Source organism: Falco naumanni, chromosome 6 (assembly GCF_017639655.2).
Source record: "Falco naumanni isolate bFalNau1 chromosome 6, bFalNau1.pat, whole genome shotgun sequence".
Classification (NCBI taxonomy): Eukaryota; Metazoa; Chordata; class Aves; order Falconiformes; family Falconidae; genus Falco; species Falco naumanni.
Window position 1 is genome coordinate 8,618,777 of NC_054059.1, and position 18,201 is coordinate 8,636,977.

General features: G+C 37.4%; 1 protein-coding gene across 1 annotated transcript in view; it reads right to left on the bottom strand.

Annotated features, from left to right (window-relative positions):
• The window catches only part of BCKDHB (branched chain keto acid dehydrogenase E1 subunit beta), a 131,841-nt gene that overhangs the window by 38,961 nt on the left and 74,679 nt on the right, over nucleotides 1–18,201 (bottom strand). Inside the window, exon 9 of the mRNA XM_040597651.1 lies at nucleotides 16,775–16,861. Coding sequence (XP_040453585.1) covers nucleotides 16,775–16,861 — 87 coding nt within the window. The remainder of the gene's footprint in view (nucleotides 1–16,774; nucleotides 16,862–18,201) is intronic.

Genomic DNA, 18,201 nt, shown 5'->3' on the forward strand with positions numbered 1-18,201 from the left:
GTCAAATTAGTGAAGCGATTCTTCTTTCTCAGTACATGTTTACATGCTTAGAAATGCATTTTTTTCTAATCATAGTATTCGTTACTGGCACTGGAAGACAAGTTTCAATAGCAGATTATTTTTTTTCCGCTTTAATTCTGGTAGCAGCATGCATACCACAACTCAGACCAGAAATTCACTTTTGCAATATGAAGTCACTTGGTTGCTAGAGTTTCAACAGTTTTCATAGTAAACTCTAGTATGTTATCACTATAATTCTGTTTTCCACTTTAAAACCAGTATGTGGTATTTTCCTTGAAGTTATTAGCAGCTAATTTTATTATGCCATTTAGAGTGTATTTAGCTGTAGTGTTCAGAAGAAGCAATAATGAGTAACAGCCTCACCATGGGATCAGTGTGGAGCTTCAATTATTTCTGCTTCCTTTTTATTAGACTGCACACATTAAGTAGAAAATCTATGATCAGTTTAACATAAAAAAAACCCCCACAGTATTTTACTATAGTGGATATTCCACTGTCAAACAAATGTTATGTCACGGTAAAGATCATTATATTTGCATCCTTTAACTGAACCAGTTCCTGAAAAGGGGATGTTTTTAACGATAGAAATTATATACTCACATAATCACAGAATTCAGAAGACTTTCTACAAGTTAGGTCATTAAAAGGTGCATATCCCTGACGTATGAAAACTCTGAACTTACTAAGGAAAGATGCCTGAAACACTTTGCAATCTTGGCTATGCTTTTTTGCAAGCCATCCCACCTGTTAATGATGCTTGCTCAGGGGCAAGTTCAGCCCACAGATGAGGAAATAAATCAGAGAGAAGAAAACAGAAAAGTAATTTTTTTTCTGAGTGTTAATATTATTCTGATTTCAAAATAAATTCTTGATATATTAGTACAATAGATTGCCATAATACATGTGGCAAGCCAAGTACCAATCTGTCCCTTTATCTGCCTTGAAAACTTTAATTTGTAAACCATGTAACGCACCACTCCTGCCCATGAAAATGCTGCTGTCTCAGAAGACAGAAGATACCCCCAAAACTACAATCCACATTAAGAGAAGCTTTTAAACAAAATTTCTTATTTTCAAAGCACACTGAAATTTAGACGATGTTTTCAAACCAGTAAATAAATGGGCATACATGCATACAAAACTCCTTTTCAGTCACGGACTTATGAGTGCAAAGCTGCAGCACAAAAACCTGAAGTGTCTCCAAAGGTACCTTGCTAAAGATTTCAGTTAGCCTAGAAAAGCTTCTTTATAGAGTTTTGAAACGCTGGCTCTGCCTATGTTAAGTAATAGCTTGTTGATCTCAGTGCTTCAGTTACCCTAGAACAGAAAACATGAATACAGATGGCACTAAGTCATGATCCTTTTTTTCCTTTTTCTTTCAGTACTTTCCTATGAAAAAGTATCACTGTGATTATGTCCTTTTTCTCTTATCTCTTAATTAGATGGTTTATGGAATATCAGCTTTAAAAGGAAGAACTAGGAGATACTCAGATTACCTTTTCCATGTACCTGTTTTTCATGAATGAGAAGAGAAAAAAGCCAGCAGGAATGTTTCAGTAAGCTTCAGGAAAGATATGCATTTTTATTTTTCTTAAGTCAGGCCATATATTTAGGTAACCAAATACAGACTTCTTAGTCTAATTACATGTATCACATACAAAAAAAACCCAGACCCCTTTAGAAAGAAAGCTATGTAGAAGGACTGAAAAAAGGAAAACTACAGTCCCACAAATGGCTGTTAAGATCAAAGGTAAAAAAAGAAAAAATTCTGATTCTCCACATTAGACTCACTGTAAATTTGACCTGTTTTCAAAGGGGTTTGAGATGTCCCTAAATGCACTGCATACCCTTTCATAAATTCCAGCAAGACACTTTTCTAATAGTTAACTTGCATTTTTGAAGGACTAATGAAAAATAAGGATTCCTTCTTTACTGCTGCTTCTACCTTTTGATGTGGCATGGGTGCAATTTTGAACTGAATCACTGCATTGAGAAAAGTTGAGTCCTCTCAAAAAAATGCATATTTTGCCCAATACAGCTTAAGATGTGTCTGTTACATATATAACATTATATAACATTATATATGGGGTGTGTGTGCATATATATATATGTATAAAATGTAAGTTATATTAACTGCTGGCTGCTAAAGAGCTTTATTTACCTCTCTTAATATACAATAAGCTCTTGTTATTCATGTGATATAAAGTACAAAACCATATAAGGTTCTGATATGATATTGCTGAAATCAGCAAAACTAAAGAGAGCAAAACCATGAGACATTTCCCTTCTAGAAGTCCTGGTGACATTAATTTCTTTTTATAATATATCAACAATATTATTCGTAACACTGTAATATTAGGGTACATTCTTGACATTTTCTTTGCTCAAAGACACTGCACTTTTCAGGGATTTACTTATTTCAAGGTTATTCATTGATGCATAGCACAACTAATGTGTTGAACAAAAGAAGGTACAAAAAAGCAAAGCACTGTAGTTTGCTGTAAATTGTTTCCAATTCTACACACGTGCAACCAGTTAAAGAAAAAAAAATTAACAGGTGACACTTAAAGCCAACCATCCTTTCCACGCACTGACTTGTAAAAGTGGAATACCAAAAAAAAAAAAGGGGGGGGGGGGGGGGGTATTCAGAATGAAATCTTAATTCCACTGACTTCATCTCTTACATTTTTACCCTGGGTGACTTAGAGCCAAGTTGATAGTGTCAGAGACACTCTGGGAAGGGAGGGTACAGTATCCAGACAATGGGTCTGAAATCTCTGCACTTTGTATTTCCTACTAACTCCCTGCCAAGAGTTATAAAGTTTTTAAAGAAAGAGTGGAATGCCACGTTTTACCTATATTCCTTCCTAATCTGCATTATCCCAAATGCAGGATAGCAGTTTCTTTAAAATGTACGGGAGCAAGGGTACTTTTTCAGCAAATTATGAGAACACAAAATGCCTCTGCTCCTTACTTCTAACTTCCATTCAAGACCGTTAAACTCCTTAGACATCAGAGTTACTGCACTGCTACTCATTTGTTCGTGCCTAGTGCTTCAGCAAAATGCAGCTGAATGATCAGAACCCCACTTGCCCCAACACAGACAAAAGCCACATATTCAGTGATGACAGGGAGCAAAATATTATTTCCAAGCCAATGTATCTTAGGACCAATTCCAGCTACACAGATCAACTTTTCCAGAGTCAGAAGCTTCCATATATAGATTAATAAAAGATGGTTTTGGCTCTTTGTGGCGGAACCTTTTCAGTTTTAAAGGGTGTTTTATAAAATCACCGCTCCAGTGTTTGGTACAGTGGAAGCAGACCTTCCTTCCCGACTCAGTCACGTCCAGCATTAAGTTGTCATCATTTTTTGCTTCTTGTGAGCTGTCAGTAGAATAATTTGTGCTATGTGTGCCTGTAACTTCATTTCCTGCCTAGACGCTCACTGTTAAGGATGGTAACAGTCACAAACGTTTCTAGTGGGATGTAGACAAAATGCCTGTTACTGCTATTGCTCTTTCAATAAAGCTGCCTTTCAAAATCCCACTGTGATAGCAAACAACTACATAAAGCATCACAGCCACTGCCTAAATACAGCATATGAATCATACCTACAGCTAGGAGAGTAACCCATGATCATTCTCTTATGCTGCTGTTACAGTATATAATAGACCTTTCTCTCGCAGCCTAAAGCACTGTCACAGATAATGCCATAGGAACAGAGCGACACACAGGGCTCTCTCCCAGTGTTGTTATTCTTCTCGTGTAACTGACTGAAATTCGCAATTTTTTTCTTCTCAGAAACTAATTCCAGGTTTACATCTGCAACTCAGGAATTCTTAATTGGTTTTAATTGCTTTTGTAGCTTTTTAATTATAACTTTTTAACTGCTACATCCCGACGTGAGAGCCATGAGCCTGTGTCCATTTACATTCAAAAGGGCTACTGGACAAAAAAAAAGACTATTCCAAAATTTCCTTCTCTGTGCCTATCTAAACTATCATACAGAAACTCAGCACTGTTATAACTTATTCTACAATCCTATGTCCAGATTTGAGACTTTACGCCAGCTATGACAAGCTATGTCTGTCCCCAGGGAGAGCAGGCAGTTCCCTTCGAAAGGACACAGCAGGAGCTGCTAGACTAGTTTATTTAGGCAGTAAAACTGCAGCCTCCATTTTCTCCTCTGTATTAAAGATCTTACTGTAGCCAACAGCAACAGTACAAAATTCACGGCACTCTGGAAGGGCACAGAAGCTCAGAAAAGTTCAAGAGGCTCTTTTTACATTCTCTCCTATGAATACATTCAGCACAGAACTGAAACAATTTGATCTTGTGTGAATGCATAAAACACCAATAAATACACACCGTTTTACAGGTCTTTTATGTATTAATTAAAAGTAAACCTCCAAGAAAAGAAAACTTTGTCCCATACATATATATATACACACACACATATATATAGTATTTTAAAAGCTTCAGTGATCCATTAACATGCAAGCATAGATTCTTCTGTTTTGTAATATATTTTTTCCTCTATCCTGCAGAGATTTTTGTATCCCAGTGACCCCTCTTCTCCAGTCACGCTACACCGAACTGTCTGCTGCTCTAAACCGATGGTCTAGCCAGACCATTTCTAATGGCCATATCAAAATATGAAAGGCCAGGAAAAAACAGAACAGGATGTTTTTGTGAATCAACACTTTACAATCCCAAACCAATCCACTAAATTTCTAAGTAAATAAGACAAGCTACATAGCGTCTGCTCCAAAGAAATAAGCCTGACATACAGCACAAATAAAAAACCCCACGTAATTCTTTACCCTGACTTGCCAGGACACCTTAGTATGTATTAAGTTGCTATACTTGTGGCTAATGAAGGATTTCTAGCATCCCATGCAATTGTTTTGAGAAATGATGCCAGGGGTCGAGTGACTTCAGCCACCCAAACCATATTTTATAGCTCTAAAGCACTGGAAATTGGGAGGAAGGTCACTACCATGCTTTTACGGGGGACTCCTGGGCATGCCATAGTAAACTGCCGTTCAAAGCTCCACTTACTTGGAGTTCTAAAGCGACCCATAACTCATTTAGAAGAAAAGATAATGCCAAACAAAATAAAGCAAGTTAAACACAGTACTGTTAGGTTTTCAAATAGAAGTTAAATATCCTTGAGCTAGTAATTACTTTGCGGAGTTACCTTATTCTAGAGTCCTGCCACAGATCGTCTTTATCAGATTAGAGTCAAGAGTTTCAAAGCACTATAAAGCCTATTAAAATGGAAGGGATTTTTTTATATAAATTTGAATTAAACGATGAGTTAGCGATTTGACATGGTATAATATAAAGGCCTCCTCAGTAACAGCTTTAACATTTACCCAAAATTACTATAGGAAAGTTCCTAGTTTTGATGTTCTTCTAAATCATCATTAGTTATGTTTACATACCAGTTAAAAATGCTGATGTTACTGAACTCTAATATGGTATTAGAAATAAAAATGGAAAAATACAACCACATCACAGACCAGAAAGCATAGGATATGCAGTCCACGGAAGATTTTTTGCCCTCCTCACTATTTAGAGTAAAACCTTCTCGTTTCTATCAGCTCCATGGGCCATCAGAAATGTGATGTTAGAACACAGTTCTAATCAAAGCAGTTTGAATTAAAAATGTAACACTGTAACTTAAAGTAAGTATAAATACAAAACATCTCCTTCCACTAGAACAACAATTTCCAATAGCTAGCAAGATGAACCCGTGGACAGGGGGGAGTGCACAGCAAGGAAAACTTAAATTCTGCCTCAGTGCCCATGTTTTTGGTCTTTTTCAGAATTAGCATATGGAAGGCCAAACACATTGTTCGAAGTTATAAATCACAATGAATGAACACTGATACATCAGCAGGACAATGATGCTAGAGTTGAGCCTCAGGCGTATCGACATTTGCATGCCAAATTAAATATCAGAACATGATAAAAACGTCCACAGTAAATTCACTAAGAGCATACTTTAACACTATATACTCAACTGATTAAGGCGAATCCAACACCGAATTTGTTCAGCAGCCCAAACTTTTGATTTCACTGAACCACAATGACTCTCAGCATATTCTGCCACGTTACCACTTTGTATTGTCCCGGAATACACTCCTTGTGCCTCTTCAAGAATTTGCACAAAAAAAAAAAAATGAAAAAAGACTTGGCTGCACGCTTGCATATCCCACCAATGCAAGAAAACCAGTTTAGACAGAAGCAGACAAATGGGGTTTGGGGCATCTGGAAGAAATGCTGCCCTCTGCTTAACAGATGGTACAGCTGAAAGGAGGGCAGGAAAGAGTCATTTTGCTTCGGTGCCAAAAGCATTTATTCAATATATTACTTATTTTCAAGTAACTCTATAGAAAGCATAGAAGTTAATTACAAGCTCTAAAAATATTCTTTCCCGAGTTGAGTGCTTTCATAAATACTGCTTGCTTTTGCCAGGTACTGCCTACCACAAACGTCTGTCCGGACAAGCAGGCAGTCTCACACTGACCCATCTTCAGCCTTCCCTCCCCATCCACTGCGAGCTGTTTACTGGCACACACCTGTGCTACCCAGCCTTCCTGTGGGCGAACTGGGATCCCGCAGCAATAAAGCTAGCATCTGTAGCATACTCCAGGGGATAGGCATTTATTCTCATACACTGGGAACAGCCCCTCAACATCTTACTGGTGACCTTGTTGTCTCACTTAAAGACTCTTAATGAGGCAGCACTTACTGTCCCTTCTCCTTTAAGTGCCTACAGTAACTGCCAAGCTCCAGTCTCATTCTTACGTCTCTAGAAACAAAAAAAAAACCACAAAGGAGAAATAGCTTTAGCTCCTGCCAGCAGTGAGGATACTCCCAGGGTGCATGGGAGAAGCTTACTCCAACCCATGGGTTTTAGACCAGACAGACCCAAAGCCAAGTAGGCAGGACACACTCACTGTGTAGAAACCCACGTCCAAACCAGGGCCAGTGGGATTCAAGCTTGGGTTAATCATTTGCCATCAGAAGGATGTGCCGTGAGTGGCTGGTTGAGGCACTGCCTGCAGGTAGGGCAGGCAGGGCATTCGTTTTTGTCCCCCGTCATGCAGGGAATGAGACTCTCCCCAAAAAACAAGAGAAGCAAGGCTGCACGAGGAACCCTATGCTGGGACGTATCTTAGCACACGTTCCCGCTCCTGCATAGACCTTTTCATGAAGAGCTTCAACAGAAGCTGAAGAGACTTCAAGCTGAGCTGCAGATGAATAAGACATTTTGATTTTTCTTGTGTCTGGAGACTGGACTAATTGACATGTAAACACTCTGTGTTTACAACTTCATAGAGAGTGCATTTTGGGGCAGGTTTTACAAAAATCCACCACAATCTCTGAGCACTTCATTTTCCAACTTGAATGTTATTTTAGGATTTGGGGGTTGTTTGCTTGTTTTAAGAAATGTATTTAAGAGTCTTACACAGTACAGACAGATTACTGTGTGCCTCATTTAATATTTGGCAACATTCAATTCATTAAATCATTTTTCTCTTCTTAGTACTGAATTTTTTCCAACCTAGAGGAACACACTACATTCCCTTGTAGCCTGAACTGATAACACATGCCACTACTATAATGATTTTCTGTTTGCAATTTGCATCTTGGAGAAATTTGTTCCTCCCTATGTCCACCAAAAAATAAAATAAGCATGCATGAAGTTTCATGAGTAAATTGGACTTTATGACATGATAACATCAAACAAAACTTGGAAATCCATTCATCTCGTGCCGCATTTCTTACAGTTATAAACCAAGAATTCTGGATGGGTTATAGGTATCAGAATATAAGAAAGACGAAAATTAAGGTATTTCCACACAATGAGTCAAACTGTATAGTAAGAGACTCCAGTGTAACATCCAGAAGAATTTTGGCCTCAAAAAGTTCGTGTGGAGAAAGTACAGGCACTGTGTGTTAGATTTTTGGTTCCCTTTTAAAAAGTGATACAGACTCAGAAAAATACCACCTCTGCCAAACACAACCACCAAATCCCTACAGCTGGGTTCACAAGCCTCAGGTACTACGCAGGCACTGGAGCCATGAGGGTAAAGGTCTAGAAGGGGGCACATAGCAGAGTACAAGACTCAAAACTTGTTCTTCTATTTAAAACAAAACAGAAAATCTCAAGTGTTTACTGCTGTATCCAAGCTCTTTAGAAAGCTCTTTAAGATAGAGAATAGCTTGTCTTGATAATTAGTATAAAAGATTCACATTAAACTCACAAGTCAAATTCCTAACATCAAAGATTTTCTGTATTTATTTTACTGAAATTTTCATTATCACTAGTGAATCTTAATTTTTTTAACATTTTTGTACTACACTAATCTCAGTTTTTCTTGATGAATGACAGCTTTATTTTCTTTGAGAAATCTTGGGTTTAAAACATGTTGTTTTAAACATCCAATCTTATTTTCTACATTGCCTACCAAACTATGCTGATGACATTCCATACTATGCAAGATTTCACACTTGCATAGCAAAATTGCTTCTGTTTCATGCTGCACCATGAATTGGGGATTGCTGAACTGCCTATATTTGTATTTCATAAACACAAGGAACATCTTCATGCACCTTTCACATACACCTTTGCCTCAAGTCACTGAATGGCAATGTCATTTGTTGATGTTGATGTTGATGATACTTCCCTTACTACTCCCAAATACTTATTAAGGAAATAATTTTTTTTCCATTATTCTGGCTTATTTCTGTATGTTCTGAGTTTCTTTTCCTTCAAATCACTGCTCTTTTTTCTATGGTGTAACTATACATTTTATGCCCACCATGGATTTACTTCCCTGTGTTTATTCCAGCTTTTCTTTATATTCTATACCAACATTTCCTAGATCATAAAACTGATGCTGTGATCTATAAAACAAGGTTTTATAGCTTGCGATTCCTACTAGATGGGCTAAAAGAGTGTAAGTGGCAAAGTTAAATAGGACAGTAAATGAAGGGCTACATTGTGTCGATATTTCATCTCTTCCAATTGTATTGCCTATTGTGACTGTGTCAAAGCAAAGCTAAAAAGCATCCACTCAGATTTAATAACTTTCTTATGTCAGCTGAACAACCAGACTCCTGTACCTGCCTGTTTTAGCGTGCCTTTTTCTTAGGTATCCGTGTTACGTTTAGTCCAGAGCCTCTTTTATTTAACCATTCCATAAAACGTTACTCACTGAAAAAAAGTCTATCCTGTGGAAAGCTTCCAGGCTGGCCTGTGCTCAATCATCTTTTCTAATCAACTTGAAAAAATATGTTTGTTATTTCTCCAACTGAACAGGGAATTATTTCAAAATTCCTTCATTTCTGTAAATAAGTAGTTCTAACAATTTGTGCCTCAAACTTCTCCAACTTCTTCAGACATATACATTCCATTATACCTCAATGGTCAGTTCAAAAGGCAAATTTGCTTCAACACATTGTGAGAAAGCATTTAAATATAAATTAATAATTACACCAGAAGCATTCCTTTTAATAAAGACAGACTGTAATACATGTTTACAGCCAATTCATTAGAATTAGATTTTAAGTGGCACCAGCACAAAATCTGATGTTATTCACCATAATTTCAAAAGAAATCCCACAGACTAAATTATTAGTTAGTTCCTTTGGCACTAAGTACAGACACACAGATGCATAATCTGAAACGCAAACCTGGTCTCACAAAAATTTTGGAGTACTGCATTGCAATCACTTCCTCAAAGCACCACAAAGAGCCATGGAGGACTGCCACAGCTTCATTGGGAAATTCCACCTGAACTTCTGCTCATGAGAAAACTGGAACAATGAGACTGCTTGGTGTTATCTCAACATCCCAAATTCAAAAGACAGATAATGTAATGGCATAAAAAAAAAAATATTCAGTTCAAACATACTGAAAGCATTTTGTTATAAAGGTGAAATTTTTTCGTTAGGAGGACTCTAAAATAATAGTCATTTAAGACAGCTCCTGTCCAATATCAGCCTTAGGGCTATTTTACTTTAAATGTTCATACTGCTGAAAAAGTTAATTTTTTTGGTGGTGTTCCAGCTTTTTTTTTGTTTTGGCACGTTCTTTCTATGGTAAACTGCTTTAGAACAAAATTGCTGTGAAACTTACATCTTTGGTACTCCTGGACATGCCCACTTTTCCTGAAATGCTTCTCATAAAAACAGCTCATCTAACAGTTTCTCCTCATGTCATACACTACCAGGAAATTACACCACTTACTAGAGATCAGGCCTTAGTTTGCAGCAGCAGGAGGAAATCTAAAGCACCATCAATCCAAACAGACAAATATTATTATATCCAATTTTTAGATATAGAACTGAACAATTGAAAAAAAGTAGTATCAGGTAACTCAATCCTCAGAAACAGGTTATTCCACTGAATTTGCTAGGACCTATCCTCTGATTAATATCAACCTTTTGGAAGACAAACCCCTACGTAACACTGAGAAAACACACAGAGTCCTCTGGAAGGGCTCCTGAGGTCTGAGCTCTGGTTCACCTGTACATTTCTTTGGTAGCTGTTCCCCAGACCTTCACCAGGTGTAGCCAGATGCCCAGGGACAAAACATTTACCAGGCAGTAAGAAAAGAAACAGCACTACTAAAACAGAAAACTGCAGTTAAACCAGAATTGCTCTGTTCTTGCAAGAATGAAGAAAAAAAATGTTCCTTTTCACATCTGTGCAACACACTACAAAAAACACTGTGTCCACTTCTTATTTTACAGACAACAATGTTCTTTGCCAGGGCAGCACACACCTTGTGTTTTAATATCAGTACACATTTTCATGGTGTATCTGCAATAATGTTATTGATGTATACAAAGATCCAATTCCTAAAAGGAGTTTTAAATTCCTTGATTGAAAACATTCAAAATTACTGAGGCATTTTCTATTTTTCAATATTTTAGCCATTATTTATAGAGAATAGGAAGAAACCACGAAGACCTTCCTGTGACATACATCTTTTGTATTTGCAAGATCGATGCCAGATGGTACGTGCTAATTAATTCCCTACATCTATTTCAGCCCCATCACAAAATAGCAACCACGTTATCATAACCGTTACACAACCTTCCCACATATATTCCAATAGAAAGCAACAATGGTGCAACACACTTGATGTACAAGCCCTAAAAAACAGGAAATGAAAAATCAAGCCACTAGTCAGTACATCCTAATCCTTTCCCAACAGGCACGTCTTAAACAACAACCTATAAATTTCCCCAGCACTCTTACTTCTGTTCTTTTCCATTTCCAATTTCTAAATGTATTCTCCACCAAATTGCCTTCACTTCTCAGAACAACAGTATAGGTTTTGTAACACAGTTTGGATAAAGCAGGACAGGAAAGGTCACCTGACCAACAAGAACGAACACTATGTATTGTACTATGCCAGTTCAGTGGTGACAAAGCCTTGTGGCTAAGCACTTGCTATTTTTTGGACCCAAATGTGCCAGAAATTAAGTAGAATGGTCTTTAATGTTGAAAACAGGGTGCACATTCTATCATATACAGAAGCTACATAAAACCAGCAAATGGCAAGAACTGCATATTATATTTGTGACTTAAAAATTCAATTTTAAAGACAAAAGCTATGTTTCAGGCTTACATGAAATTTTTCTCAAAACTGTGTAACTGAAATTTTTTTTAATGAGATATGAGACAGCATTCTTTAGATTGCCATGAAATTTTTAGCCATACTCAAATTTCAAGAACTCTCTTCTAATACATTATGTACAAACAAAATAGGTGTTTGACATTTCATATGGAAAAGCCACCTACTTTTAGAGGAAAGAAAAAAGTTTCATTTAAGTTCTTTCTAAAACAGAATCTGAGAATTCTCTTCAAATCTGATCTCTTGCTTTCTAATATATTACATCCCAGAGTAAAAGAGAAATCATTTGGAAATAATATGAAGAGATGACAGAAATGACTTCTTAAAGAAAGATTACCTTTGAGTTAGTTCTAAGATGAGCCTGTCAATAACCACTCATTGCTGAAACTAAAATCTTTATAATCTACAGCACTTCCAAACGATGATGGTGGGTTACTGCAGATTACAGCTTTATGTTCGGATCCCTTACCCCTGTTACTCTGCAAACTCAACAGGAGTGCTCCATCCAGAAGGAACTCGACTTTCTACAAAGAGATCAATACAGCTAGGCTCAAAGGCACGTCCTAGTAAAAGTCAACCAGAATAACAATCCCTTCATTTGCAAGAAAAAGCAACACATTACAAGTTAAATCAGAGGGGATGACACAATAGCAGCTACAAATAAAGAGATCTGATAAAAGGGTTATCAACCTTTGCAAGCATGAAAGACTTCTAAAATCAAGGATTAGTTCCTCATGCAACTGAGTTCATTTTCCCTTGAAGAATCTACTGTTTCACAATCCTCTACTAAGTATTGCAACTTCTTTCTGAAATTGTGTCACACCCACCATTCACCTTCATTTTGTTGATACAAGAATGACAAGGAGGAAGTGGGATTGCAAGCTGCTGTTCTGTAATGTAGCTTTTTACCACAGGGGCACTACTGAAAGACAATCACGGATTAGAGTTTAACCTAATTTCAGAAACATTGCTTTAATTAGAGAAACAACATGCATCTAGGTTGGTCAACCTCAGCTATAAGTAGCTCTGGAATAGCAGACACTTAAAAGATGAAACATCACAAACTAAAATAAAGTGATTACAAGATTGAACAAAAGTGGAAGGTAGAATAATACAGCATGTACCTACATCACCCGGATACAAATTCCTAAGACCAAGATCCTCGATCTCTCCAGCTGCTGACACCTGCACACACGATTCCCTACTCACAGTCCCACTCCAGCTGCCGGGACAGACATCCACCCCGACTTACAGACCACCGCAGACACACGCACCCTGCAGATCCCTGCAGTTACTGTGCTTTGACACTGCTGTCTGGCCAGTAGCTTGCCCTGGATCCTTGATCTCCCTTATTGTCTCAGTCACCACCAGACACACACACCAACAGGTCTCTCTCTGTTGACCCCAGGCCCTACGGTCTCTCCAGTAGCTGGCTTGCTCGAAAATCCTGGTTCCTCCAGTAGTCAACTTGCCCAGTTGACTCCCTGAGACACACACAGACGGAGAGCGATGCACACTTGGCTCACTTAACCTACTCCAGACCGGTATCCGCTAGTGACAGACGCACTCGCACGCTGCCAGTCCAGCACCCTGGGCACACTGGCCCCCATGACTCCAGTGGCTGGCACTCAGACCTCCATACACACATGTGCACAAAGGATAGAAAGAGTCTCACCCAGGAAAATAGTTAGAAATGGAGTTTAATGAGAAGACAGGACATATGCTGATCAAGCACAGGGCACGGCCAGTCACGCCGACCAGCCTGCTTATGTGTGGCCAGTCCTTTTTACCCCTTCATCTCTCAATTTTCCCCTACCTATGCCTCCCCAAACCACCTTGGTCCCCACCTCTCCCCATCTTCGGTTCTTCCTCTAAACATCCCATAAATCGTGTATGATTTCAAAATGCTCCTCCCTGCATCCCATAATAAGTCCCAAAGTCTATCAGGCAGCAACCCCCCTCAGTCTGCACAGTCATCCAGAGTGTGCCTGACTCCTAGTGCTGGGGGTCGCCATCCTGGCCCACAGGGCTGATGCTGGGGACAGCCCTGGCAGAAGCTGAGTGTCAGGAGCTCCATTTCTTCACCGGGGTGCCCCTGCCTGAGGCTGTGCCTCTGGGCTCCTTTGTGTGTGTCTGTCTGTACGAAGATGAGCCTTTTATCACACAGTTTAACATCATCTACCACTTCTTCCCTCTAATCCCTCTCTCTTGAAAACTCTTGTTTCTCTCCTCCCTCCCCCCCTTTTCTTGTAAGCAGGGACACAAATGCTGGATTTACATTCTTTTCTATTACAAGTGATTAATGTACTGATGATTTCCACACCCTCATTATTTTGGAATTATTTTGAAAGTGACAACTCAGTGGGCCCTTCTCCAAGGCTTCCCATACTGTGCTCCAACTGTATGCCTTAAGCAAAGGCTTAGTGCCCTCTCTGCTGAGTATTTTGCAAGCTTTTATACAGAATATAATCAATATGAAGTATTGTGTACCTGTACTGAATTTATCTGTTGCTCACTTCAGAACACCCGTTGAGATCACATTTGAAGCATCAGCACCAAGGGTAAAGTCATACCACGCAGTTTTAGCAGCACCATTTCATCCTGTTCTTTGTTTCATATGTTTGAGAAAGAGTAAATGACTACTCAATAATGCGCCCCTTTAAAATATTCTGTATGACACAAAAACCTTATTTTATATGCTCTCCAAACACTGTTTTTAATCTCACATATGCAAAAAGAAGTCTGTTTCATATAGTTCATGAGCGAAAGCCATCATTTCCATTCGTACTGTTTCCCTTGAAGTGTACATTATTATGAAGTGTTTGGGACAGTTAACTTTTAAAATAACCTATGTACTTTTATTCACCTTATTTCTATGATGAGAGACCTCACAGCAAGGAAGGAATAACAATATGGAAACTAACCATCTAATCCAACTGGACACACTTTATTGAAGTCTTATTACTTCCATGTGCAAGAGGAAACTAAAGCCAATTGCAATCCCTGATTTTTGGCATTCTCAGTATGCATTGTGTCCAGCAAAAGAGAATTTCACTTTTCCTTTTTATTTTTACAGCACAGTGATACTAGACATATGGACTTAACTTGATCATTTAGAGATTAAGTGTTTTAACTGAATAAAAAAAGCAAAGTCTTTATTACGCCTAAAGCCATACTGTTTTGTAAAAAAGTTGTAATGCTTTGTAAATATTATTCTAATCTCTTTTGCAGTATGCATATTCTTAAAAATAACTGGTATCAGAATGTTAGTACAGATGACAGAATTGTGAAGAATGGATATAAAGAGTAACGACAATATGATTATAACACAGATTCAAGTCAACCAATTTATATGAAAGAAACTTGTCATAGACAAATTCAATGCCAAAGAGTTACAGTCCAGTTTATTCTGAGGTAGCTCGTGTGATAAATCAACTAATATTTCTCAAGATACTTATCCTAGTTTCCTAAAAAATACAAATATAAAATTAAGAGCTACTATCATGAAACAAGTATTTGCTTTCAACATTGACAGAAATAAGCAGCCCTTTATTAAAGCATTTAAAACTTTGTTTTCTAAATAAGTGCTATTTTTCAAAATAAATCTCATATGAAAAACAACTGCAAGATAGATCTACCAAGTAAGTGACTTTCTTAGTGAAGGCCTGAAGAGATTTAAAACTCATTTTGTAGTTTCAGCAATATATTGATCATCTCGTGCTTTTCCAATATATTTACTGATAAGGCTTTTTTTCTTTTTAACTCACATTTTTCTCCAACACATATGCGTTCCTTTGTTATGCCAATAAATTATGAGATGGCTGCACGGCTTAGAATAGTTTTCTCCTCAAGTGTTAATAACAACACAAGACACTAAAAGACAAGCTATTTTGGTTGAGTGTATTTCACATTTTTGTAAGAGTTTAAGAAAAATCATCACTTTCACCACTCATGGCTGGCAGTACCTTATGACTTTATTAGATCTATTTTAATTAAAGAGGTTACCTATAAAAGAAAGGAAGTCAAATACTAGTTACATAGGAGGTTTATAAATATTTGGTTCTTAACAGAGGCAAAAATTTGGTAGAAAAAATTAATGATCTTCATATAATTATAACAAAATGAATACAATTGTTCTTTAAAAGAAATTGTACCACAATGCTCAAGAAACAGTTTTCAGGCTCCTTATGCATATTTAATTCAAAATTACATTCCCAGAACTATTCCTTCCTACAAAAAGGCTAATTCCCAAGCTTTAACTAGTGCCAGTATGGTTTATCTTTTGCAAATTTTAGAATCCCTTTTCTCTCTAGTCTGATAATTTAACTACTCTAAGAATAGAACAATCGGAAAATAGCAGTCAGACTCTGATAGACAGTTAGTTTAGATGTTTCTGTAAACCAGTATCACTGAGGTGTGTAGGAAAGAAAGAAAAGTTAAGGGGAAAATCTGTATGCAAGTACAGATACAAAACACGTTAGAAAGCTCAAAAGGCTTTCAATAGAAGTTGAAGTGTAATGCTCCAGGTAACTGATGCTGATGTATATCTCAACCTTAGAAAGCTGTCTGTGCGTACAAACTCTACACGTGTGTGAGCATCACCACAACTACACATGAACCACCTCCACAGACTGCTTTCCCGACGAGATCTCTGAATGCTATGTCTAGCACCACATTATTCTCTACTGGACCTGTGTGCTTTTTCTGTGTCTGATTTCAACATTCCTAGAACGTATTTTTAAGAAGCTTTGAGTTAAAAATACGAGAAAGGTAAAAAAGTGCATTAAAACCAGACTATACAGACAGATTTTCCCTTTGCATTTGCAAGTGCATCCTCCCTGCTTTTCAGTGAAGGTTAAGCTTTCTAGCTTAGCACATGGTATACACAGTGCCTGGCAGGTACATGATTTCTCAGCTGTTCAGATAAGTTTTGTGGATGCTTGTGTTAGTTTAAGTTTAATAAAAATGTAGAAGACCTAACTTAAAAAAAATATTTAAAACTCTACTTTTAACGTAGCAATAAATATTCCTTCTATAGGTATCCATATTCAGCCATGCAAAACACTTAAACACAAATAACATGTGTACCTGAACTGTAGAACTGATTTCAGATGCAAATCCTCCTGTCAAGGGAGCCTCATGGCTAATCAGCAATCGCCCAGTTTTCACCACCGACTGAAAAGGAAAAACAAACCCCAAAAATGTAATCAAACTACAGCTCTTGTGATTTTTTTACTTGTACTAATTGTGGAATATATGAAAGATAGGAAATTATTAGCAGTGTTAGAATGTAGCTACTTTTCCCCTCTTGCAATTTCACTGAAAGATAAATCACCCTAAAAATCTATATGGAGTAATTAATAGGATGTTTTTTCATTTACTATAAAAAGTGTTTACATCTTCTGCTATTTTAAGCAAATATCAAGAATAAAAATTGATTCTGTTGAATATGAATTTACCCATTTCTGAAGAGGAGTAAGAATTTTCACAAGAAGTCAGTAAAAATACGGATCCTGAAAATACTAAGACACGCATGTGAAGAAATCCTTCACTGATACATATCTCTGCATAACCAGGTCCTAGATAAAGCCATGAATCACAGCTATTCAGAAAGTGTTAAATAAAAATTTTAGCAAGAAAGCGATCATGTGGATGAATGCTGCCTATTTAAATTTTACATGACAATTAAAAGCAACATTCTCTAATTTTAAATACTGTGCAAATATTGGGATTTATGTGATCTACTTCATAAGTCATTACATAGCACAATTTATACAGAAGGCGATCTAAGCATTTTTTTAATCAAAAAGCAAACTGAGTTCATTGTGAAACACAGCAATGAAAGCAAAATATTTTTAATCTGATGTGAGTACAAAGCTTTAGCACACCCACGTACTTCCATGTTTATTGCAACTACATGCTGAATTGCCTAGAATCTAACAATATCAGATACCTTTGGTCACAAATATGGTAGCCAAGTCTCCCTTTCCATAACACACATTTTATGATTTCATAAAGTGCATTAAAAATTTCATGAAACAGGAAAAGTTTCATGAACTTCTAGAGACACATCAGGAAAAAAAGAATCAGAATAATGTGTATGCTCATCTTTCAAGAACAGTTACAGCCTGATTTTTAAGAGAAGTACATAGTGTACTGCTGGTGTACCCTTAGTCATCAAGTGGAAAGGCCCAAGACTGTGCTAGCTATCAGGTCAGATTTTCTTAATACTGTGATCTTCAATTTAACGCCTACACCAGCACATTATTCTCCAGTCAGGCAGCTCCATGTTGTCTGTGTAACAGAATACATAAAGGCAATGCTTTAATTATACAGTTTTCCTTCTGGTTCATGTACTTTTCCAATTCTTTTGCTTTTCTAGCAATGACTCGATCAATGGTTTTAAGTAGCCCATCCACAGATGTACTGGCAAGCCACAGGGCAATAAACAAGATGTTCCATATACTGTACTGTGAAGTGGTTTGACAACATTCAGAGCTAAACAAGAGAGTAGA